This window comes from Lampris incognitus, chromosome 9 (assembly GCF_029633865.1).
Source record: "Lampris incognitus isolate fLamInc1 chromosome 9, fLamInc1.hap2, whole genome shotgun sequence".
Lineage (NCBI taxonomy): Eukaryota > Metazoa > Chordata > Actinopteri > Lampriformes > Lampridae > Lampris > Lampris incognitus.
The window spans coordinates 35,621,355-35,647,160 of NC_079219.1; the positions used below are offsets into that span (position 1 = coordinate 35,621,355).

Genomic DNA, 25,806 nt, shown 5'->3' on the forward strand with positions numbered 1-25,806 from the left:
AAATGTATGGTGGGGACCCAATGGACAGACATGAGTGGAATGAAGCATTAACTGTAATCCAAGGTTAATTCAGGGTGTGTTTTGTCATTTTGCTTTGCACATAGATCTGAGTGTATGGCAAAGACTCAGTTCATATCATCTGTTTTCAAATGGGTCATGTAAATATGTAGTTTTTTTTCCTCTATATTTTGCTTTCTCTTTTGTTTTCAACACCAGACCATCACATCATGCTGATTGTGATGCACTGTGGACTATGGAGCTATAGAGAGGAGATTTCGGGAGGTGGTGGTGATTTGTGTTTGTGTGTGTGTGTGTGTGTGTGTGTGTGTGTGTGTGTGTGTGTGTGTGTGTGTGTGTGTGTGTGTGTGTGTGTGTGTGTGTGTGTGTGTGTGTGTGTGTGTGTGTGTGTGGAGGGGGGGTGCATGTTAGTTAACACAAGCCCAAACAATGCATCCATGGATTCTGTTCAAACCAAGTGAAAAGAAAAAAAAATATGAAAATGTGTGAGTGGAGGGGCTTGTGAGGGCTGAACAGCAGGAGGACGCTGCCGAGGGGAGTGACAGACAGAAAGCGTGGAGGGGGTAGGGATGGTGGAGGGGTGGAGGGGTTGGATGGTGTGACTGTTTCTCATATTTCTAGGGTGGTCCCACCGACAGAGCTCCACTCCCAATCCACAGCTAGGGTGGTTTTCTGGCAGGAACCAAAAAAAAAAAAAAATAGGGGGTTTGGGGAGTCTTTCTTCTGCATCTCATCACAATTACATTTCTTTTCATCTGTTTGTTTGTGTCTCTCTTTACCTTTGTTTTTTTAATATTTCCCACTAAATTTTTCTTTCTCACTGTCATCTTCATCCTCCTCTTCCCCCTCCCCTCCCCCCCCCATCCTCCTGTCTTGTCTCTGTTTGCTTCTATATCTTTCTTCAAACTGGGGCCAAGTCCAACTCACCAAGTCTCTGCAGACATGGTCAGCGTCGCTTTGCCGTGCATGGAAGAGCATCAGCACCACAGGAATTAAGCCATCACCGCTTTCAACGATCATATTCACTAAGGTAAGCTTTCTGTTTTTCTTTTTCTGCTGTATTAGATCATAGAGAAATGTTTTTTAACACAATATTTTTGATAGTAAAAGACATTTGTCTCTTCTGCACATTATGGTATTAACAAATTTACAGAATATTTTGATATACTTTACATTTTTGGTATGTCATTGGTGGAATAAAAAGTCTTTATTTATTTATTTTTTATTGTTATGATGTAGATAATGAGATGAATGTTGGGGATTCATTTAAATCCTTGCTGATAGTGTTTGTTCCTGTGAGTAAAGGTTATTTAGTGCTCCATAGGAACTAAACCCATGATGCAAAGCAGACACATAAACCACCTTTCACAGATCAAAATATACCTTAAAATTGTTATTTTACTGTTTCTTACAATTTTACTGTAAAATGGAGTCATCAGATCAAATATGTTTCAGCAATCATGTGAAAATAATCACTGGTTTCAATTTTTTTGTCTGATTTGAGAGTATTTTTAATTCAAGTTTTGAATAAAAAGTGTGGCATTTGAATGCATTTGTTGGGCAACAAGTACAGCTAGAGAGACTCGATACTGGCTGCAGCGAATCGACGCTCAAAATGGCGATCAACAAGTGTGAAATGAAACAAACAGACTGTGATGGCCTTGCTGAGAACCCCCCACCATTTCCCCCATCTTTCATCCGCCCCCCCCCCTCTCTCTCCGTAGTCTTCCACTACATCCACTCCCCTGTTGCATTACCTCTTCTATACTCCCTCCCCTGTTCCGCGTCTCTCCCTGCGGCGGTGGCCTCTCCATGCTGAGAGGGAGAGTCCCTGCAGGCCTGATGTCTTCAGTGGTAGCCCCAGAGAAACCCACCTCCAACGCCATGGGCCCGAAGGAGGTCAGTGGAAATCAATCTTTCGTGAGCAGCGGGTAAATACCAGGAATACTGGGAATATACAAAGTATTTCACTCTTGCAATAAGAGAGAACATATCTTGTGATTTCTCGTGGAGACCTTTTCGATGTTCTTCTTTCTAATTTGGCCTGTTCTCTATCTGTCCCTATCACTCTTCCGTTGGTCTACCCTCAGTGTCTGTCTGTCTGCCTAAGTTACAGTGACCGCTGTTGCAGAATTTATACAGATTTGGAAATCATTGTGATATGCTTCAAACTACAATGTTCTGATATCCAAAAGCTTGGATAAAATGCATTAAATAATAATAAAATCAAGACTGTTTTCACTGTCAGCTCTGTGCGGGCTGCAAGACAATGTTTTAATAGATGAAACACAAAGCTGAGGGGCTAAAGGTGATTGCCTTAAAATACTTTTGCATCCCTACACACACACACACACACACACACACACACACACACACACACACACACACACAGTTATTTTAACCATTATATTTATTTTTCATATCAGTCTATATCTATCTATCTATCTATCTATCTATCTATCTATCTATCTATCTATCTATCTATCTATCTATCTATCTATCTATCTATCTATCTATCTATCTATCTATCTATCTATCTATCTAATTCTTCTTCTATTCCTGTGTCCATTGAGGTGGAGCTAATCCTGGTGAAGGAGCAGAATGGGGTTCAGTTCACATCTTCCACCCTTGTGGCCCAGCCCCCAGGCCAGACCAACCTCAGCGGTGGGGCGGAGAGAGAGACCTGGGGAAAGAAAATTGACTTCCTCTTGTCCGTGATCGGCTTTGCCGTGGACTTGGCCAATGTGTGGAGGTTCCCCTACCTCTGCTACAAGAATGGAGGAGGTGAGGTGAATGTGAGGGAGGGGAAAGGAAGGAAGGAAGTATCTAAAGGAGAGAAAGAGAGGTGAGAATGGGTGGAGCAAGGAAAGGTGTGTTTTACCAAGATACGACAGGCGAATTAAGGTGGTGGTGGAGGGGGTGGTTGCCCGTTTGAGGTTCAGACCTTTTTATAGAGATCAAAATAGGGGGAAAACTACCACAGCTGCTGTAGCATATATTAGCTCCAGCAATCACTGGGGCTAATTATAGCTGTTTAATAGAGAGCCCTCATTGTGTGTGGGAGTGGTAATCATGGCCGTAGCCAGGATGACACCCGGCACTGTGGCTCTGTTGGCTCTAAGGACTCTGCCGAGTAAAGCAACAATACTTTCCACTCCTATACAGTGTCCTATACAGTGTTCTACTTGTTTTAAAAGGGAAATAGAGCTCAATTTCAGAATAAGGTGATTGTGGATGTGACACACAACCCCAGTAATTTGCGATGATGATGGCTATATTGGCTACACTTTCTGTTTGCTACCTATCCTAGATGCATGGGTCCAGTATGCCATAACAAGTAATTTAGAGAAGAATTCTGCAAAATTTCACTGTGGCTGCTTAAATAGAGCACCTATTATGTCAAAGTGCGGTGATGAAAGACACGCACATGGCTGTTTTGGCACTTCCATGGATTTTTATGGATATCTTATTCAGTATGATATCACTGTCGATACGTACACATCATAATTTCCTGTCAGGTTTTCAAAGCCTCGTGGGAAATTGACATGGCTGTATGCCAGAGCATTTGGTCAGAGAAAGGTTAAGAAAGCTGAATATAAGCAATTACAAAGTTTCATACTTAAATTCTCATCATCAACCAATTAACTATCTTGCTTCACATCAAGAAGGTCCTGGGTTTGAACCCCAGGCTGTCCCAGGTCCTTTCTGTGTGGAGTTTGCATGTTCTCCCCGTGTCTGCGTGGGTTTCCTTCAGGTGCTCCAATTTCCTCCCACCATCAAAAAGACATGTATGTTAGGGTTAATACTCCTGTCTGTGCCCCTGAGCAAGGCAATGGAAAGAAGAACTGGGGTTGATCGCCGGGTGCTGCAGCTGCCCACTGCTCTTATACAATAGGATGGGATAAATGCAGAGAACAAATTTCATTGTAACCTGCACAATGACAAAATAAAGTGGCGTTCTTTTCTTCTTTCTTAAGAAAAAATGCCTCAAAAAATTAGGACCTATTCCAAGAATGAGTGATGGCATAAAACTGAAGCTCACCACGGAATGATTGTTGAAGTGCCAAACTGTGATAAACTATTTAGTTACAAAATGGAAATGTGATGATCAGTTTATTTTTTTCTAAAATGTCTAAAATAGAGTTTGAGAATAGCACTTCCTGTGTCTCACACCTCTCTGTGTCTGTGCAGGTGCTTTCCTGGTGCCCTACCTGTTCTTCATGGTGATAGCAGGCATGCCTCTCTTCTACATGGAGCTGGCCCTGGGACAATACAACAGAGAGGGGGCAGCAGGGGTCTGGAAGATATGTCCTATATTCAAAGGTAGGCACTGACCATTCATACATCACATACATAAAGTTATGTAGACACATGCTAGAACTCTCACCCCCCCCACAATATCTCTCTCTGTCTCTCTCTTTATCTCTCTCTCACACACACACATACAAACAGACACACATACACACACCATGAACACACACAGATTGCATGCTGTCTGACCTCTGCAGGTGAACGTACACATCTATTAGTTTATGCATTGAAAACTTAAATAATCTCGCTGCTCAAACTGACTAAATTCATAAAATATTTGTACCAGGTTTATCTGTCTGCCCTCCCGCCTGTCTACTCTCTGTCTGTCTGTCTGTCTGTCGGTGAACTACCTGTCTACCCGCTCGTCTACATGCCTGTTCCCTCTTGACTGGTTTTGATGCAGCAGCAGGTACTGTTCATCTCACCAAATACATCAGCTTGTGTCGGCACTCAGACAGAAGGCGGGTGAAAATTGTGGCTTTTAGACTTTTGTCCCGATTGTTGGGATTCCTCTGTCAAGTGGTGATGGATAACATGAGGTGCCACTCTCAGGACCAGCCAAACATATGCAGATGCTCACATGAAGATTCAGGCAAAATGTGTTATTTCCATTTTGCAAGAGAGAAAAAACAAATACAGTTCATTTGGCTGCTATTGTGTTCTTTTGTTTTCCCTCCCCACAGGACGAATTTGTAAGCCAATCAACAAGATATCTGATGTTTTATAATGGCAGGCTGTCATTCTCCAACACCTCGTCGTTTGTAATCTGATCGATGTTATGTAATCTACATTGCTGGAGGCAGAGTTGCAGTCTGTTCATTTTCCGTTTACAGCAAATTTCTATTAGTTGGATATGGAAAAATTATTAGGCATTAACTGGATTAATCAATGACATGCTGGATATTAATGCGCACATGTATGAAGCTGCAGTTGGTCAATAGTTAAAAAGTCAAGTCAGTGTTATTTGTATAGCCCAATATCACAAATTACAAATCTGCCTCAAGGGGCTTTACAGCAGCACAACATCCTGTCCTTAGACCCTCACATCAGATAAGAAACAACTCCCTAACCCCCCCCCCTTTTTGGGGGGGGTTCTCCCTTTTTCTCCCCAATTGTGTATGGCCAATTACCCCACTCTTCCGAGCTGTCCTGTTCACTGCTCCACCCCCTCTGCCAATCCGGGGAGGGCTGCAGACAACCACATGCCTCCTCTGATACATGTGGAGTCGCCAGCTGCTTCTTTTCACCTGACAGTGAGGAGTTTCACCAGGGGGACGTAGCACATGGGAGGATCACGCTATTCCCCCCAGTTCCCCCTCCCCCCTGAACAGGGACCCCAACCAACCAGAGGAGGCGCTAGTGCAGCGACCAGGACACATACCCACATTCGGCTTCCCACCCGCAGACACAGCCAAACAATTGGCTGTGTCTGCGGGTGGGACGCCCAACCAAGCCGAAGGTAACACGGCGATTCAAACCACCAATCCTCGTGTTGGTAGGCAATGGACTAGACCGCTATGCCACCGGACACCCCTAAAACACCCTTTAACAAGGAGAAAAAATGGGAAGAAACCTCAGGGAGAGCAACAAAGGAGGGATCTCTCTCCCAAGATGGACAACATGCAATGGATGTTGTGTTTACATCATTCATGGAATACAACATTGAAAGAGGATAACACAATTATAATGGAATTATACAATTTATAAAGAATATGAGGAGGATACCAAGCAGTGTCCAGACGGAACAGCCCAGGACCCGAGCCACGTGACCAAAAAGAAATGAGCAATGACACTAACCCCTGTGCAACAATGTGCTATTTTGTTAAATGCAAGAGCTTAAAAGGAGACATCTGTCCGTCTTGGGAGAGAGATCCCTCCTGTGTTTCTGTCCCTGAGGTTTCTTCCTTTTTCCCTCCTGATATGAAGGGTATTTTTAGGGAGTTGTTCCTTATCTGATGTGAGGGTCTAAGGACAGGGTGTTGTGTTGCTGTAAAGCCCCCTGAGGCAAATTTGTAATTTGTGATATTGGCCTATACAAATAAAATTAACTTTACTTTGCACTGTCACACATGTATCCAGTCTCAGAGAAATGGGGGTGACAGGAAGAGAATGGCCCTGCATACAGCTGCATTGCTAGGCTTGCTTCATGTGAGGTAGTTATGACATCACCAGTCACTAACAATAACAGGATTATGTCTGCAACAAGGAAAATAAAGTTCACAAAAGAGGTATTTTTATGCTTTTATGACACACTTATTTTGAAATCCGATCACTTCCTGCAGATTGAGGGCAAAGAAGTCACAAAAAAGAGACACACACAGGCAGAGTCTTTAGATAGTATCTCTGCATTTTTGTGCACAATAGGGCAAACAGAAATTCGCATTTGTACGATTGACAAACAAGCACACACCTGTAAACATGTAAACACACACACAATCAGGTCATCAAACGAGAAATCTCATATATTACTCGTCAACTGGCTATGGCAAAATATTCTGTGTTGAAATGTGTGTGTGTGTGTGTGTGTGTGTGTGTGTGTGTGTGTGTGTGTGTGTGTGTGTGTGTGTGTGTGTGTGTGTGTGTGTGTGTGTGTGTGTGTGTGTATGTGTTTCCATGCATATGTGGAAGAGAAAGAGATTGAGAAAGAGAACCATATGTAAGTGTAAGTACACAGCTGTATACCTGTTTCAAAGGTCTGTCCACCATGACTGAGGATGTCTCCTGCTCTACATCCTCAGTTCAGTGTCTATAGTTTAAAAAGCAAATGACCGGGGCGTCCGGGTTGTGTGGTGGTTTATTCCGTTGCCTACCATCATGGAGATCTTCAGTTCGACTCCTCATGTTGCCTCCGCTTGGTCGGGCGTCCCTGCAGACACAATTGGCTGTGTCTGCGGGAGGGAAGCCAGATGTGGGTATGTGTCCTGGTCGCTGCACTAGCGCCTCCTCCAGTCGGTCAGGGCGCCTGTTTGTGGAGGAGGAACTGGGGGGGGGGGGGTAGCATGATCCTCCCACATGCTACGTCCCCCTGGTGAAACTCCTCACCTTCAGGTGAAAAGAAGCGGCTGGCGACTCCACATGTAGCGGAGGAAACATGTGGTAGTCTGCCCCCCCGGATCGGCAGAGGGGGTGGAGCAGCGACCGGGACAGCTCGGAAGAGTGGGGTAAATGGCCCAAAAATAAAAAAAGTACAGTCAGGGAGCTAGAGGGGGGAGGGGGAGCAAATGATTTCAACCTTGACCTTACCCCCAATCTATGCGTTGCTTCAACTGCACTGTAATTGAAACAACCTATATATACTGTGTGAGTCATTTTCTTATGAAGGCCTCCTAAAGTCAAGTGAACTTCATTATTTAATGAAAAAAACAAACAAACAAACAAGTGGTTTGGATAATGGATGGCTGGATGGATGGACAACCATCCTATAAAGAAGAGGGATGAGCTTTTCATCTGACCATGACAACAAGAGATTGGAGATTTAAATGTGCTATAAAATCGGCTATGTTGGCTATAAAATACTAGCCACATTTCAGCTTAAGTCAAAAAAGAAATGATTCAGAAATGTCTTGGCGATGGAGCCACCCATGTAATGTACAGTTTTTGATCCCGAATGCAAGCTCAAATGCCATGATTATCATGGGGAGCATCTGTTGCTTCGCAGCACACTGCCAGGCCGCTTGCCCTTTGTAGGGAGCACGTCCTTGTTGGTCCATAGGTGGCCCCGCTGAGTGTGTGTGTGTGTGTGTGTGTGTGTGCAGGTTTACGCGTAGACCTTTGTGTTAATGTCTGCGCCTCCCATGTGAGAGCACATGATGTCTGTCAGAGACCCACTGAGTACGTTGACGTTGTAATCATATGCTTCACTCTCCCTCTCTGTGTCACTCAGTGGGGGATAACAATAATTATTCACAAACGCACACACACACACACACACACACACGAGTTCGTATTGACAATAATTATTCTGATCAACAAACCAGTTTCCTCTCAGGATCAATGCCTTTGATGAAAAGGACCGAGGAGGAGAGACGGGGAGAGATGGCGAGATAGCCCGCTGGCATCTGTTGATTGAACAAATATCACATCCACATTACAAAGGAATTAATATGCCACCGTTCTGGTCATACTTGTTAGCAAAGGTTAGCGAGGAAACTGCCAGCTTAGAGGAGTGCAATCAATTTTAATGCTTGAAAAAGATAAATGTGCGGATAAATAAGGCGTTAAGTGTCAAAAAAGCTTTGCTGTTCTCATCCCTGTTTTTACTTGCAATGCATATTAGGAGCCCGTGAGACAGTTTGCAGAGATGTGCTTTATGGTGCTATGGGATCTCTGGCACGGTAACCAGATTTCATGAAGCACAGTGAGGGGCACAGTTGTCATATTAACCCATACATGGTTTATGCCATCAGCTTCAGCTGGCTGTTGAATGGTACTCATCAGTCAATATTCAGCAGCACCATGATGAAGTTATGGGTCTCAGCTGGAGCAGTGCACCATTTCACTTGTTCAGCCAATATTACATTATCTTTTTATTCTCTTAACAGCTCATAAGGGGGCGTCCGGGTAGCATGGCGGCCTATTCCATTGCCTCCCAACACGGAGATTGGTGGTTCAAATTCCCGTGTTATCTCCAGCTTGGTCGGGCGTCCCTACAGACACAACTAGCCTTGTCTGCGGGTGGGAAGCCGGATTGTGGGCATGTGTCCTGGTCACTACACTAGCGCCTCCTCTGGTCGGTCGGAGCGCCTGTTGAGGGGGGAGAGGGAACTGGGGGGAATAGTGTGATCCTCCCATGTGCTACGTCCCCCTGGCGAAACTCCTCACTGTCAGGTGAAAGGAAGTGGCTGGCAACTCCACATGTATTGCAGGAGGCATGTGGTAGTTTGCAGCCCTCCCCGGATCGGCAGAGGGGGTGGAGCAGTGACCGGGACAGCTTGGAAGAGCAGGGTAATTGGCCAAGTACAACTGGAGAGAAAAAAGAGAAAAACAAAAAAAAAAATAATGGAAAAGGAACTGCTTACGTTGATCTCAAAAAAACAAAAAGCAAGAAACAGTTGAGAATGTGAGGTATTTTTGTAGCCCTAGTTCAATTGTGTGTCACCAAAAACACATACTATCTGTTAGAGTCTAGAGTTGGATTTATGATATTGTAGTGGGTTATGTTTATGTGTGGTTGGTGAATTGCTCTTGTAGTCATTTACTCAATAGTCACACGGATTCGCTCCTTATGGCAGCTGTGGGTCTTACTGAAGTGTCATTGAGCAAGGCATTGAACTCCTAGTCTCCAACCGATTCACCAGTCATAAATTGCTCTTGATAAATCTAGTTAAGAAAAAAAAAAGCTGTTTGTGGGGTTTTCTTTTCTCGTTTGATTAAGATTAAGATTCCTTCATTAATCCCCGTGGGGGAATTCAGTTAATGCAAATTAACCCATCCTAGCTGTGATCTGTGTAGCTAGGAGCGGTGGGGCTGCCGCCTTCATGCTGCGCCCGGGGACCAACGCCAGTTCTTTTCCTATTGCCTTGGTCAGGGGCATCCTAACACACATGTTTCTTTTGATGGCGAGGGAAACCGGAGCACCCAGAGAAACCCACCGCAGACACGAGGAGAACATGCAAACTTCACACAGAGGATGACCTTGGATGATCCCCAAGGTTGGACAACCCCGGGGTTCGAACCCAGGGCCTTCTTGCTGTTAGGCGACAGTGCTAACCACTGGGCCATCGTGCTGTCCAATTTGGTCATGTCTGCAGCCATGCAGGCTAGAGCCACACAATGAAAACAGTGCTCTATGCTGCTGTGTTTCTCAGGTGTTTCTGACCTTGGCTTAAAAGAGATGAGATATTAGTGTGCAATTGAAAAGTCTGCATTTGCTTTCTCACTTTTGATTAATTAGCCTGCAGAGTGAAGCAGTTGGCAAAGTGCACATTTACACAAACACCCCATTCCAAATACACAATTTAAATCACACACATAGTATGCACATGCACGTGCGTACACACACACACACACACACACACACACACACACACACACACACACACACCCCTTTACCTTACTCTCTATTAGTCCAACAGAATCCTAATTGTGTATATTCTGTCCTCATCTAACTAGACAGATAGTTAACATGGTTGATCCAATAAAGACTTAAGGCTTGAATAAGTTTAGGTTCTTCACTTGGTTTCCTTGTTTATCCAGCTTTGTCATTGAATCCTTTCTTTTTTGTAAAACTAAAACAAAACATACAAACAAAATACATCTGATTACAATTAGTTGTAAGTGTGGTTATTTGCTTCCATATTACAGTTACACTATAGGTAAGTATACATTCACAAAGATAAACAACATATTATCCAGGACATTTCCACAGCAACCACATTGTCAAATAAAACAACTGCAAGAACATTAAAACAACGAAACACAGCATTTTCAGGTAGGCAACATCAACTCAATTTGAAGCGAACCTGAGCACGTGACCAACTAACCAGCCAGGGCACTTTGCTAACCAAACAGTCTAGCATGAATAAGCAAGACAGTAGCTCTGCCAAACATATTCAGATATCTGCAGAAACAACTCAATAGGATACATTTGTCATTCAACACTCATCAAATTGGACAAATATGAATTACCAGCACATGTGTGAATATCAATAATGTATGCGCATCCCCTGTTTCCAGGTGTGGGCTTCACAGTCATCCTCATCTCCCTCTACGTTGGTTTCTACTACAATGTCATCATCTCCTGGGCGCTATTCTACCTCTTCTCATCCTTCACCAGCGAGCTGCCCTGGGTACACTGCAACAATACCTGGAACAGCCCCAACTGCTCTGCTGACAACAGTACAGTAACTGATATATATAAAGCCACCCCTGCTCAGGAGTACTTTGAGTAAGTTGGCTCAAACCTCATTCAAATAAAGCATTATGGCTGTCTTGCAATAATCACAGCATCTTTAATTTTGATTTCTAACAATTTCCTGTAAAAGAGCTGCCATTGTCACGGTTTCCTCCCACGGTCCAAAGACATGTAAGTCAGGTGAATCGGCCATACTAAATTGTCCCTAGGCGTAAATGTGTGTGTGTCAGCCCTGTGATGGACTGGGAGCCTGTCCAGGGTGTCTCCCCCCCGCCGCCCAGTGACTGCTGAGATAGGCTCCAGCATGCCTGCAATCCTGAGAACAGGATAAGTGGTTTGGATAATGGATAGATGGATGTGTTATTATACACTACGTATATGTACAAAAGTATTGGGACCAGCCATTACACCCACAGGAGCTTTTATTACATCCCATTCTAAATCCATAGGTGTTAATATGGAGTTGGTCCCTCCTTTGCAGCTATAAAGGCTTCCACTCCTCTGGGAAGGCTTTCCACAAGATTTGGAGTGTGTCTGTGGAAATTTTTGACCATTCATCCAGAAGGCACTGACGTTGGAAGAGAAGACCTGGCTCGCAATCTCTGTTCTAGTTCATTCCAAAGGTGTTCGATGGGGTTGAGGTCAGGGCTCTGTGCGGGCCAGTCAAGTTCTTCCACACCAAACTCACCCAAGGTCTTAATGGCCCTTGCTTTGTGCACTGGGGCACAGTCATGCTGGAACAGAAAAGGGCCCTCCCCAAACTGTTCCCACAAAGTTGGAAGCATAGAATTGTCCAAAATGTCTTGGTATGCTGAAGCATTAAGTTTTCCCTTCACTGGAACTAAGGGGCCTAGCCCACCCCCTGAAAAACAACCCCATACCATTATCCCTCCTCCACCAAACTTTACAGTTGGCACAATGCAGTCAGGCAGGTAACATTCTCCTGGCATCTGCCAAACCCAGACTCATCCATCAGACTGCCAGACAGAGAAGTGTGATTCATCACACCACAGAACACGTTTCCACTGCTCCAGAGTCCAGTGGCAGCGTACTTTACACCACTCCATCCGATGCTTGGCATTGTGCTTGGTGATGTAAGGCTTGCATGCAGCTGCTCAGCCATGGAAACCCATTCCATGAAGCTCCCGGCGCACAGTTTTTGTGCTGATGTTAATGCCAGAGGAAGTTTGGAACTCTGCAGTTATTGAGTCAACAGAGCATTGGCCACTTTTACACACTATGCGCCTCAGCACTCATTGACCCCACTGTGTGACTTTATGTGGTCTGCCACTTCGTGGCTGAGTGGCTGTTGTTCTTAAACATTTCCACTTTTCAATAATACCAATTACAGTTGACCGTGGAATATCTAGCAGGGAAGAAATTTCACGAACTGACTTATTGCAAAGGTGGCATCCTATGACAGTACCATGCTTGAATTCACTGAGCTCTTCAGAATGACTAATTCTTTCACAAATGTTTGTAAATGCAGACTGCATGGCTAGCTGCTTGATTTTATACACCTGTGGCAATGCGTCTGAATTGAACACCTGAATTCAATGTTTAAGAGGTGTGTCCCAATACTATTGTACATATATATTGCCCTTTTGTATCTGTTTTAAGTCAGAGAGTACTGCTGGCGTGTGTGGCTGCCGCTTCTCCCTCTCGTAGCCCCCCTTCCCATCCACCCCTGTATTTCTGTTATGTTTATCTGTTGTCTTGTTTCACCGCCGTTTATTGTAAAGTGACGTTGAGTGTTAGAAAAGCGCTATATAAGTTTGATTTGTTATTATTATCATTATTATTATAATTATTATATTGTGTATGTGGGTTTCCTCCGGGTGCTTCGGTTTCCTTCCACAGTCCAAAGACATGTAGGTCAGGTGAATCGGCCGTACTGAATTTCCCCTAGGTGTAAATGTGTTGGCCCTGAGCTGGACTGGTGGCCTGTCACGGGTGTCTCCCTGCCTGCTGCCCAATGACTACTGTGATAGGCTCCAGCATCCTGCAACCCCGATTGGGATAAGTGGCTTGGATAATGGATGGATGGATGGATGTGTCATTTGATAAACTGTCTTTTCCTTAAGAATCCCTTTCAAGTTGGCAATGATATAAATGGGTATATGAGGAAATCAAACATCCAACTTGTTTCAACTCATAAAAAAAACTGTCTTGTTAGAGGTGATAGTTCTCCAGGACTTGATATATTATTCTTCTGTAAAGGTTAGAGATGTGTGTGTGTGTGTGTGTGTGCGTGCGTGCGTGCGTGCGTGCGTGCGTGCGTGCGTGCGTGTGTGTGCACGCACCCTGTGATGGCCTGCCCAGGGTGTATCCCGCCTGCTGCCCAATGACTGCTGGGATAGGCTCCAGCATCCCCTTGACTCTGAGCAGGATAAGCGGTTTGGATAATGGATGGATGGATTGTTATGACTTTATTTATATAGGACCTTTCAAAAATACCATTAAGAAGTGCTTAAAAAACAAGAACAAATAAAAGAAAGCAAGAGGACAATCAAATACAAAATCACAGTCAACAAACACAATAACAAATAAAACAATTAAAAATAGGGATAAAATAATGGATAAAAGTAACACATAAAAGTAACAAATAAATAAGTAAGAGATAAAATAATTGAGAAAAAGCCATACGGTAAAAGTAAGTTTGAAGAGATGCTTTAAAAGTAGACAGTGGACTTTCTAGTCTAAGATCCTCAGGTAAGCTGTTCCAAAGAATTTGAGTCCTAACGGTGAAAGCCCCGTCACCCTCGGTCTTCAGCTTAGAGTGGGGAATAGCTAACAGGGCCTTATTAGAGAAGCTCATGCTATGGGCTGGTGAGTAATGATTTAGAAGTTCAGCTAGGTAGCTTGGTGCCATAGCATGAGGGGCCTTAAAAGTCAAGACTATTTTTTTTTCTTCTGAATTTATTTCTGATTTTTCCCTTTTTCTCCCAATTTAGTGGCCAATCGACCCCTATTTTAGTTCAAACACCCACCCTCGTACTGCATGCATTCGCCAACTGCATCTCTGCGGCCAGCAGTCTTGAATGAGATGCCCTGCCACTTTCGTGACAAGATGAATCCCGGCCGAACCACTGCTTTTTCCAACACACCCAGAGATGCATTCATGTGTCGAACACAAGCCGACTCCGCCCCCCTCCCGAAGACAGCATTGCCAATTATTGCTGCTTCATTGTGTCCGGCCATAATCAGATCTGACAAGATCGGGGCGCAAACCCCAGTCCCCAGTGGGCAACTGCATCGACACAAAGCTGACGCTTAGACCGCTACACCACCGTGGACCCGTCACAAGACTAAAATTTTAATATCAATTCTAAAGTGGACAGGCAGCCAGTGAAGGGAAGCTAAAATAGGGGAGCTATGATCATGCTTTCTTGATTGGTTAAAAGTCTGGTAGCTGCATTTTGGACACCCTGAAGCTGTGCAATCATGTTTTGGCCAAGGCATGTAAACACAGCATTATAATAATCCAGATGAGAATTGATAAAAGCATGCATAACTATTGGATGCTCTTTAAAAGTAATAGAATATCTAAATCTAGAGATATTTCTCAAGTGGAAAAAACACAACTGAGGCAGCATTTTAACATGGGACTCGAGAGTTAGGTTCTGCTCTAAAGTAACTCCAAAGTTCTTAGCAGTGGGTGCAGCATGCTGAGCTAGAGTGCCAGGAGCAGCCAGAGCTTGTATACTCAGGGCCTATAATAAGACCTTGCATTTGGGAGGAGTTAAACTGAAGAAACTTTTCTGCCATCCAATCCTTAATCACAGTTAAGCAATTATGCAGGGAAGATAACTTCGCTAATTCAGATGGTTTGCAGGACAAGTACAGTTGAGTACCACCTGAGTATCATCTGAGTAGCAATGAAATTAAGTACTCATGCTGTTTGATAATGTGGCCCAGGGGGAGTAAATAAAGAGAAAATAAAATTGGTCCAAGAATGGAGCCCTGCGGCACCCCATACATAGACAGTGCTTGAGAGGTCACGCCATCAACAGACATAACACATTTTCTGTTAAAAAAGTATGAAGAGAACCATTGGAGGGCAGTCCCGGAGATACCAACCCAAGTTCTCAACCTTTCAATTATAATGCTATGATCCTCTGTGTCAAAAGTGGTATGAAGCCTTCATCAAGATATCATTTATAAATCTTACAATAACAAAAACAATCATCAATTTTACAAAATCATAGTATGTATAATGTTGTTGCTTTCTTAAAATGTCATCTCATCTTGATTTCAGTAAAACTATTAGTAATGGTCATGAATCTGTGAATGCATGCCAATTACATGTTAATGTTAATATAGGGTAAATTTACTTTCTCAAAGCAGATCTTTGGAATGAAGTCCTTCACGTGTAGCTGATATATCCATCATTCCCAGTGAATCTGACCAGGTGTCTCCTATTCTGGGGGTTGTTCTGTTGTCTCGATTGAGGCAATATCATCAGTGCTTGTATAGATGGCAGGGTGTTATTTCCATATTTGCATCTGCAAGCAATTTGACCACCTGAGTTAAACAAAGGCTTGTCTAATTTGGTCTCTTCCTCTGAGGCAGCTTTAGAATTGATTGTTGTCAAGATGCCAACAAGTTTTCTTTAGTTTTATAGAGTGTCAACTGACTGACTGTATGTTTATGATTTCATTCTGTACAACAATTACAAACACTAAAATAGTTATACACAACTTTGAATCTTTCATTACTAAAGATGTGTCTTAATAGACAAACAAAAATGAAGTAGATATAAAGTAGGATATAAGATGATAATAATCAATAGTAATAAAAAGTCCCCAAAATTGGCCACCTGAGTGAAAATTGTTTGATCTGATCATCTCACATTTACGTACCAACTGAAATATTATATATATATATATATATATATAATTCTGGGATGGCCACAAGTCCATGAATACTGGTATGGCATCCAGTGCTTTACCTGTGCCCCCATCCATAGCTTTAGTGGTTATGTCAGGAATGGCAATCAATGTAAAATTTTGCCAAATCATCATGTGAATTAACAAGACCATACCAGATTGTTCGAGGCCCGGGTTAACAATGACCACCACTGGTGCTGTGCCCTCACAGGGTATCAATGGAAACTATAAAATTCACTGTGGCGATCCCTAAGAAACAGGGAACAAGCTGAAAGTAGAAGAAAAAGTTATATAATTCTGCTGTGATGCTGCTCTATCACTGTCCTCTTAGTTTAGTGGTACATTTGATCAGTGTTTCTCAATGCAATCCTCAGGGGCCCAACAGTACTGCTGGTTTTCTACTCTGCCATGACCGCATATTTCCAACATATGTATGTTTTGTTTGTGAGACTGGCTGCAGGTAGTTCATTACATTCATCTGTTACATCAGGTATTGCAGCCATCAAATCATGATGTTTTTCTTTTAGACAGAATACAACATTTTTAGATCATGTTTAGTATTTTGGTATCAAAAAACATATTGGTTGTTACATCCCCCTGTCGAAACTCCTCACTGTCAGGTGAAAAGAAGCGGCTGGCGACTCCACATGTTTCGGAGGAGAAATGTGGTAGTCTGCAGCCCTCCCCGGATTGGCAAAGGGGGTGCAGCAGAGACTGGGATGGCTCGGAAGAGTGGGGTAATTGGCCAAGTACAATTCAGGAGAAAAAGGTGGAAAAATCCAGAAAAACATGTTGGTATATGAATGATTTAAAATTTACCAAAGAAGAGTTTGAAAAGGATCATGGCTGAATTGTTATTGGGGAAAAAAGATTAAAAAGCAGAGTAAACATAATTTTCCTCCAGTTTCTGTAACTGCAGAGTCTTCCACTGTTAGAAATACCTGCATTTCCACAATTATGAGATATTTAAAATTCCTAACATAATCTGCTATTATCTACCGTGGCATTATTGCTCAACTCAACCCAAATGGAATAGTTAAAAAAAAATCTAGTTTCATTTTCAGGGGCCAGAGGGTACAAGGATAGATCTAAGTTGACTGATGGAAATCAATCATTTGTCTGACTTCATGATAAATGGGTTCCACCTTTGAAACATTAGAAAAATGGTAAGGGAAATATAAGGGTGGGTGCAGCCAATGCAATACCAGTGAAGATAGAAAAGTAACACGTACTGTATAAGTGTACCTTTCATGTCACATTTGTAACAAAATCTAGATTGCTTTTGGTATTCTGCGAGGAGAGCTTTCTAACACTCATCTGTGCCATTGCCACAGACGGGGGGTGCTTCACATCCAGGACAGCGGAGGTATTGATGACCTGGGTCGTCCACGTTGGCAGCTGACCTCTTGTCTGGCCGTGGTGATTGTTTTGCTCTACTTCAGTCTCTGGAAGGGAGTCAAGACCTCGGGAAAGGTAAAAAAGGATGCTGCAGCCAATTGGATGAAGTAAAAAGTGGGGTCATACCACTAAGTTCTACCATACATATGTGTAATTTGTTTATCAAAGTTCATACAAAAGGAGAAATAGTAAATTCTACCCCAGCACCTGTTAAAAAACAAGAATTGTCAAATATGAAACCATTAACAGTGACATGTGGATTAAGAAGGTATACCTTCCTAATAGAGGGCGACTTCCATCGTCTCCATTTCTGAAATGTGTAGATACATTTGCACCAGGGAGATATTTTATTTCCCTGTATTCATCCCCGACTCTTAAAGCTTTAAGCAGCCCAAATTCTCATTGCGAACATGAACAACTTGTGTCAAACTATACATATGGCGTTGGAATGAAAGGAGTATTAATCAGTTCAGAAAGCCACGTGCAATTATTATAAGCCATGCATTCACATTTTTAAGGGAATATATATATATATATATATATATATATATATATATATATATATATATATATATATATGTGTGTGTGTGTGTGTGTATGTATGTATGTATGTATGTATGTATATATATATGTGTGTATATATATATGTATGTATGTATGTATGTATATAAAACTTTGTTTAAAGAAACACTCAACGGTAGAGAAAATGCTCAACAAATAAGGAGCAAAATAATCCTTTCTGACAGCTGATAATTGCTTATGGTATGAAACAGGCTTGTACTTTCTCATAAAGAATTTACTTGACTCACTGGATTATATATATATACACACACACACACACACACACACACACACACACACATATATATATATATATATATATGTATAGCGGGTTTTTTTCCGAAACCGTCAATGGTGTAGATAGAAGTGCTCAACTAATGAGGAGCAGAATATTTTTGGAAATAATTCAGACAGATCAATACAGATGCAAAAACAAAGCTTAATTTTTTTTTGCATCTGTGTATATATATATATATATATATATATATATATATATATATATATATATATATATATATATATGACTAGCAAGCGCTGGCTTGCTTGTTCAAATATGGACCAAATATCAATTAACCCTAAATTTGTCACATAAGGTAGATTAGCTGTTTAGATTTTACAAGTTTAATGTTAGACATTTTCCACTTGATGTTGTGAATATACATCTATTCTTAATGAATCACTGCTGTCACACATGTGCTCCCTAACCGCTGTTTAAAGCCTTGTTTTCTCCTTTTTTTTAATGAAACAAAGCCCAATAATATTAGATTCGACTTGGCTTTGGTAACATTGGCAAACACGTGTCATGTTCGTGACCCACACGACGTACATGGCTTCTTAAATGAGTCTGAATGTGTCACTTTTTTGGGGGGGGGGGGGTATTTTTTCGCCCTTTTTCTTCCCAGTTGTTCTTGTTACCCCACTCTTCTGAGCCGTCCTGGTCGCTGCTCCACCCCCTCTGCTGATCGGGGAGGGCTGCAGACTACCACATGCCTCCTCCGATACATGTGGAGTCATCAGCCGCTTCTTTTCACCTGACAGTGAGGAGTTTCACCAGGGGAACGTAGCACGTGGGAGGATCACGCTATTCCCCCCTGTTCCCCCTCCCCCCTGAACAGGCGCCCCGACCGACCAGAGGAAGCGTTAGTGCAGCGACCAGGACACATACCCACATCCGGCTTCCCACCCACAGACACGGCCAATTGCGTCAGCAGGGACGCCCGACCAAGCCGGAGGTAACACGGGGATTTGTACCGGATATCCCCATGTTAGTAGGCAATGGAATAAAACGTCACGCCACCTGGATGCCCGAATGTGACACTTTTTGAAGATATTTTGTTTTCCAATTGGGTCTTCCACATGGTAAAACTCAATTACAGCCCCATATATCTGGCGGTAAGAAGCAGTGGCTTTGATAAATGCACTCTTTAATATCAGCATATTATGAAATGTGTTTAGCAACTGTAAAGCCATTTTATTCCTATGTGCAGAGTCAATTTAGTTCATAAAACAGTCAAGAAGGACACCGAGTAAAGCTAAATGTTTTTAGACTCTGTGTGTGTGTGTGTGTGTGTGTGTGTGTGTGTGTGTGTGTGTGTGTGTGTGTGTGTGTGTGTGTGTGTGTGTGTGTACGTGTGTGTGTTTGCCCACCCAGGTTGTATGGATCACAGCCACCATGCCCTATGTGGTTCTGACAGTGCTGTTAATCCAAGGAGTCACTCTGCCTGGAGCCGTTGACGGCATTAAGGCCTACCTCTCTGTCGACTTTCTGAGACTGTGTGATGCCAAGGTTAGTGTCAAAGGGAAAAAAGGAAGAGAGAGGAAGTGGGAGGGATGACGAGGAGAAGGTGAGTTGAGTGGTGGAGAGAGATAGTCGCATCGAAGGGATGCATTGACATTTTAAATGAATTTAAATGAAATTTAATCTGATTTAATGAAATTTAATTTGATTTAAATTGAATTTAAATGAAATGGAATTGGGAAAAAAAGACATTTTAATTCATTTTCAAATCATCACTTTTTAAAATGATCAAAGCACTAGCTTAAATACATTTTTGGCAAAATACTTCAACAGAGCACCATACTCGTGGTACCTTATCAAGTTTAAGCTGTTTTGCAAATAATTACAAATTAACCTCACATGGGCATGAGTGTTGCTTTGCAGTTAAAATATTGCACTATGATCAATACATGTCACTTATCAGCAACACTGACGTGCTGAACAGAGTTAAGGAAGCTATTGGTCACCATGACAGTTTACTGACAATGGTAAAAAAACAAAAAAATGGGTTTGGGCACTTTTGTCAAACGGAAAGGAGACTTGCAAAGGACATCCTGCAAGGCCTGGTAGAAGGCACTAGAAGAGATGGAGACCGAGAAAAACAAGGGTAAACAACATTGGAGAATGGCTACAGATGAGCATAGTGGAGGCGGGGAGAGCTGTGATGGATAGGGAATGGTTGAAGAGACTTGCTGAGGCATCAGCTTTGCTCCTACAACCTCCATAGGTTATGGAACTGATGATGATGATGATGATGATGATGATCAGCGACATCATCAACTGGTAGCATTTATATATTCCACAGAGGCAAACATACACACGTTATCTACACAAATAAATAAATACACAGCATGTTTAAGTGGCAAAAACACACTGGAGGTAATGTTCATTTCCGTTACCATGCAATGAGCTAAGGTTCACAGTAATAGCACTTACATTTGAAGGACTAGCATATGAAAAGGAATGGTTTGAAAAATCCTCATGATATCATAAGTATAGGCTTGTCTTATTTTTATCAGTGAAAAATCAAGGGAAGGAAATACCTTCCATATTGTCACACCTATCTTTTTATGAAAAAAAAAAAAGCAATGGTGTTATTTTCACATCATCTAAATAGCCCTGCATTTTATTGGCTCTTTTAACACCAGCAAGATTAAATGTGGGGGAAATTGGAACAATTGCTTTTTTAAATTTTTTTTTTAGAACTACTAATTTATATTTCTTGTTTCCATAAAACCTTCCATTACAGCTCATGAAAATACCCTGTTGACCTAATTCCAAGACTGTAAGGAGCTCCATAAGTCAGCAGACATGTCTAATGGACTCAGACCTGGAGAGGGATAAAGAAAGAAGGAAGAAGAGAGGGGGGGGGGTGTATGGTTGCAGTTTGAGAATTAGATTAGACACATGCATGGAGCAGCAATTTGCAAAATTACCCCACGTATTCACGGGCGTCTTTCATCTGCTAGCGTTGAATGAGTTTCCTGCAATTATCCCTAATAACAGCTTTTTTCCTCTCCGGTGCCTTTTGTTCGCTGCTTCACACGAGTGTGCTTGCTTTGCTGCTCTCCAGGTCTGGATCGAGGCGGCCACACAGATCTGCTTCTCTCTGGGAGTAGGGTTTGGTGTGCTAATTGCCTTCTCCAGTTACAACAAATTCAGCAACAACTGCTACAGGTAAAGAGGAAGGGGAAACAGTTGGATGAAGAATAACAGTTATGATTCTGAGTCTGAACAGACAGACAGACAGACAGACAGAGAGAGGGAGAGAGAGAGAGTTCCCCTATGTGCACATGCATACAGTATGTGGACAAATACAGACACATATGCATAATGTACTCACTCAGAAATGCACACATAATGTAAGCAGTTGAATTGCAATAACCCTCACAATAACCTTTGAAGCTCACCCACCCCACACTGTAGTTGGTTGACACCCACTACCTCATTGACATCTTCCCGCATCAAATATACTTATAACACCAATCCAACCTGTCCCATGCTGTGATATATTGACATCACATAAAATGTACATCCGCTTCAGCCCGTGACATCATCCTGCCTGTACAAAGAGGGCGTTGGAAAAAATATAGAAAGAATCCTACGGGTAAAAACAAGATTTTGCCTTCAATTTCAAGTTTACATTCATAAGATATGGTCACTCTGGAGGATGGTAACGAAGTTTCATATCAAGATGTCAGATATTCTGAAAATTGTTAAAGTACAACATGCCCTGAAGAAATATTAAGTGTTACGTTAGCCTAACCTTTATTCAGATGTCTGATTGATTGATTGATTGATTGATTGATTGATTGATTGATTGCTTGATCGATTGATCGATTTATTTATTCATTGGTTGGTTGGTTGGTTGGTTGGTTGGTTGGTTGGCTTCCTGACTGGCCGCTTACCGACAATCTGATTGAATAAGTTAAGGTTTTTCCCAAATTTTTTTCATGCAGGGGCTTAAACTGGATGAATTCTGCCGGGCTCATTTGCAACACCCTAGCAATCTTATTATGTCATGGCTCTCTAAATATCAGCCTGTGATCCAGTCCAGACACAAAGTGTGAATGATAAGCGGATAAATTGACTAGTTCCATAGCAGATTTCTTGTTTTTTGTTTTTTTTTGTTTCAAAGTTCCAGTTTTCTTCTTGCCTATTATCACCTTGAATAGCTTCCTTACTTTGATAGACCAACGCCACTGAGTGACTACCTCATTGAGAGATGAACTAATGGATCTGTCGCTATTTTATTTCACATATGAGAAGTTACAATCATCACCTGCTACTCCAACAAGTTAACAAGTTTGTTTTGGGGTTTTTTTTTCAGTTTGATAGACTCACTGACTCATCGGCTGACTGATTATTTGACTGTTAAAGCCTGGCTTTTTGTTAATAAACTGATTGTGTTTTGATTTGATCAGAGATGCCATCATCACCAGCTCCATCAACTCTCTGACCAGTTTCTTCTCGGGCTTTGTGGTCTTCTCTTTCCTTGGGTACATGTCCCACAAACACAACGTGGCTCTGGACAAGGTTGTCAGAGATGGTATGACTATTTCACTGTCTATTTACTCTTTGTCATGCAGTTAAGAAGGGAGGGACACTTGTAATGACCCACAAGTCTTTAATTCCCTGTTTTTAAACTGCCATCATCACTGACAGTACTAGGGAGCTCTTGACACTGTTAGAAGTTAGACTGATTGATCGATTGATTGATTGATTGATTGATTGATTGATTGATTGATTGATTGATTGATTGATTGATTGATTGCTTTAGCCAGCTTTCAGTATCATGAACAGAAAAGATTGTTAAAACTGATGATTGGCAAAATCATCAGTTTTTAATCAAAAAAATATTTTGATTAAAAAAAGCAACATTAATTAAAATTGAAAATTAAAAATTAAAAAAATGATTTTTGATAAAAAAAATATTGGCAAAACTGTAACGACGAACACACTAAATGAAACTATTTAATTTGGTGTACTGTCAAATGTATCCAAAGTGTGAATTTATTTTTTATTTATATCCGTCATCCAAGCAAAAATGTACTACCACAGTCAAAATGCCTGTAAGATGTTCAAAAACCAACAATTCATCTCATGTGGTTAGGGTTCAAACATTCTGAATTGTTTGAAAAAAAAGGGCAAAATAGAAATGTTTACCCCAAGAAAATGCATATTTTGGTGTATCCATATTTTTTAATTTCTGAAGCATATTTACAAACAATGTTGCATAGGATTAATTGTATCCTCATGAAATCCTACAGTAGCTAGCTTCCACAACTGAAGGATTTCATCACAGGTCAGTGATGTGGTCTGTGACATGAAGAGGAACTGATGCTATCTCATATCAAAATGCTGCCATGGTCAATAATACTCTCTCTAATGTTGGTACTATTTCATGAAACGTATTACGAAACCATACTGGAAACAGCAGTGAAATAGTTAATACCAGAATAGCAGTTACATGATGATGCCATAATAATTTAAAGAGTCAGCGATACAAGATGAGCTGTCAGAAATGTAACTGATGGGCTAATCTACCTAAAAATTATCATCTGTTCTAGTGAATGCACAGATTTGCTTCATCTGATTATTTTAACAACATGCTGTGTTAAAATATAGAAAATAAAATATACAGGCAAATATGCAATAAAATAAAATATATAATAATAATAAAATATAAAGGCAAAAGAGACATGAAAGAGGCAGAAAAGCATTAAAAAGTAGATTTGACCCATAACGTGATAAATACACGGTCCTCAAGTAACTTAGTTGAAAAAAAGGCGGTAATACCTGCACACTTACTCTAAGTCACAAAAGTTTAATAGTGACAACGTTTTGATCCCACTTGGATCTTCGTCAGGTCAGAATGTTTGCAAAAGGGAGATCACGCCCATATTCATACATCATGCACACTGATAGGCTTACAAGCTCCATGATAGAAGTTGTGGTTAACCGTCCAAACCACCCAGAATGAAAAACAAAAACCCACAAAGAAAAACAATTAACAATACAATAAAGTACATAGAAAAAATTACAGAGAAAAAGTAGTAATAAAAAAGCCACACTATCAAAAAGTAACACAGTAAAGTAATACAATAAATAACAAATAATAATATTTATTTAAATATTATTTGAATAATACAGAAATAAAGTAATACAGTTAATAAATGCAAAAAGTAATACAGTATAGTAGTAATACAAAAGCTATACTCTCAAATGTAGACCTTATGTATACACATATCAGATTCATCATCTCATATATCAGAATATGCATCACCTATGTTCAAAAATATTATATTAAATTAGAAGAAAGAGAGAATAAATCTTAACGTCTTATACAGAGATAGTAAGTAAGCTAGATCAAATGACATTAAGGAAAAAGACACACCTGTGAATTTATAAAATTAAAATTTTTCAATTTTTAAGTAGTTCTGTTAGGGTTTAGGAATATACAAAATAGATATAAGTATAGAGAGTCATCATGATGCTACCACCATTTTTAATGGTTTCTGAGAAAATGTTTGAAACTCTTGAGTTAGACCTCTGGGTGCGAGAGTCTGGAGAGTGAAAATATAAAAACTTACATCTGAAGAGGGAATTTTAAGTCACCTCCTCGGAGATCCGATGTGCCCAATGCCAGTGTATCTGAGAGAGAGACCACTGGGTCATGCTGGTGCTGGGTACGGATGCTGTTCCTCTGCTCTGCTGTCCTGGTTTTTACTGCTCCTACACATGTTAAACCACATGGGCATGTGATAAAATGCATAACCTTACTTGTGGAATGAGATATAGTGCCTCTAACTTTTGTTGTTTTTCCTGGTATTGGGTGGGTGTATGGTGCACTTATATGTAAAGTTGCGTTGGGAGCAGTAGGCACACTTGTAATTCCCTCGTGGAGAATCAAGGAAAGTTGTGTGTTTAGCAGGAACAAGATCAGATTTCCATGGTGGCGCAGTGGTTAGCACGGTCACCTCACAGCAAGAAGGTCCTGGGTTCAAGCCTCGGGTAGTCCAACCTTTGGGGTCGTCCCGGGTCATCCTCTGTTTGGAGTTGGCATGTTCTCCCTGTGTTTACGTGGGTTTCTTCCAGGTGCTCCAGTTTCCTCTCACAGTCCAAAGACATGTAGGTCAGGTGATTCGGCCATACTAAATTGTCCCTAGGTGTGAAAGTGTGTGTGTGTGTGTGTGTGGGCCCTGTGATGGACTGGCGGCCTGTCCAGGGTGTCTCCCCGCCTACCGTCCAATAACTGCTTGGATAGGCTGCTGCATTCCCGTGACCCTGAGAGCAGGATAAGTGATTTGGATAGTGGATGAATAGGTGGAGATCAGATTTCACCAGCATTTGTCTCAAGTTTGGGGGACGTTTGTACACTACTTTAGGTAAATCTTTTGAATTTGTTTTCAAGTTGTGGATCAGAGCTCAAAATATGCCAGTGTTTCTGATTTTTTTTTTCAAAATCTTACCCAGGGCTGAATGTTTTAAAAAGGACC

At 41.6% G+C, this 25,806-nt stretch overlaps 1 protein-coding gene across 1 annotated transcript in view; it reads left to right on the forward strand.

Annotated features, from left to right (window-relative positions):
• Positions 1-1,860: 1,860 nt before the first annotated feature.
• slc6a3 (solute carrier family 6 member 3) overlaps positions 1,861-25,806 on the forward strand; it is a 40,682-nt gene continuing 16,736 nt past the window's right edge. Inside the window, exons 1-8 of the mRNA XM_056285583.1 lie at positions 1,861-1,917; positions 2,592-2,802; positions 4,210-4,341; positions 11,005-11,215; positions 17,406-17,544; positions 19,682-19,816; positions 21,381-21,484; positions 22,732-22,856. Of these exons, the coding sequence (XP_056141558.1) occupies positions 1,861-1,917; positions 2,592-2,802; positions 4,210-4,341; positions 11,005-11,215; positions 17,406-17,544; positions 19,682-19,816; positions 21,381-21,484; positions 22,732-22,856 (1,114 nt within the window). The remainder of the gene's footprint in view (positions 1,918-2,591; positions 2,803-4,209; positions 4,342-11,004; positions 11,216-17,405; positions 17,545-19,681; positions 19,817-21,380; positions 21,485-22,731; positions 22,857-25,806) is intronic.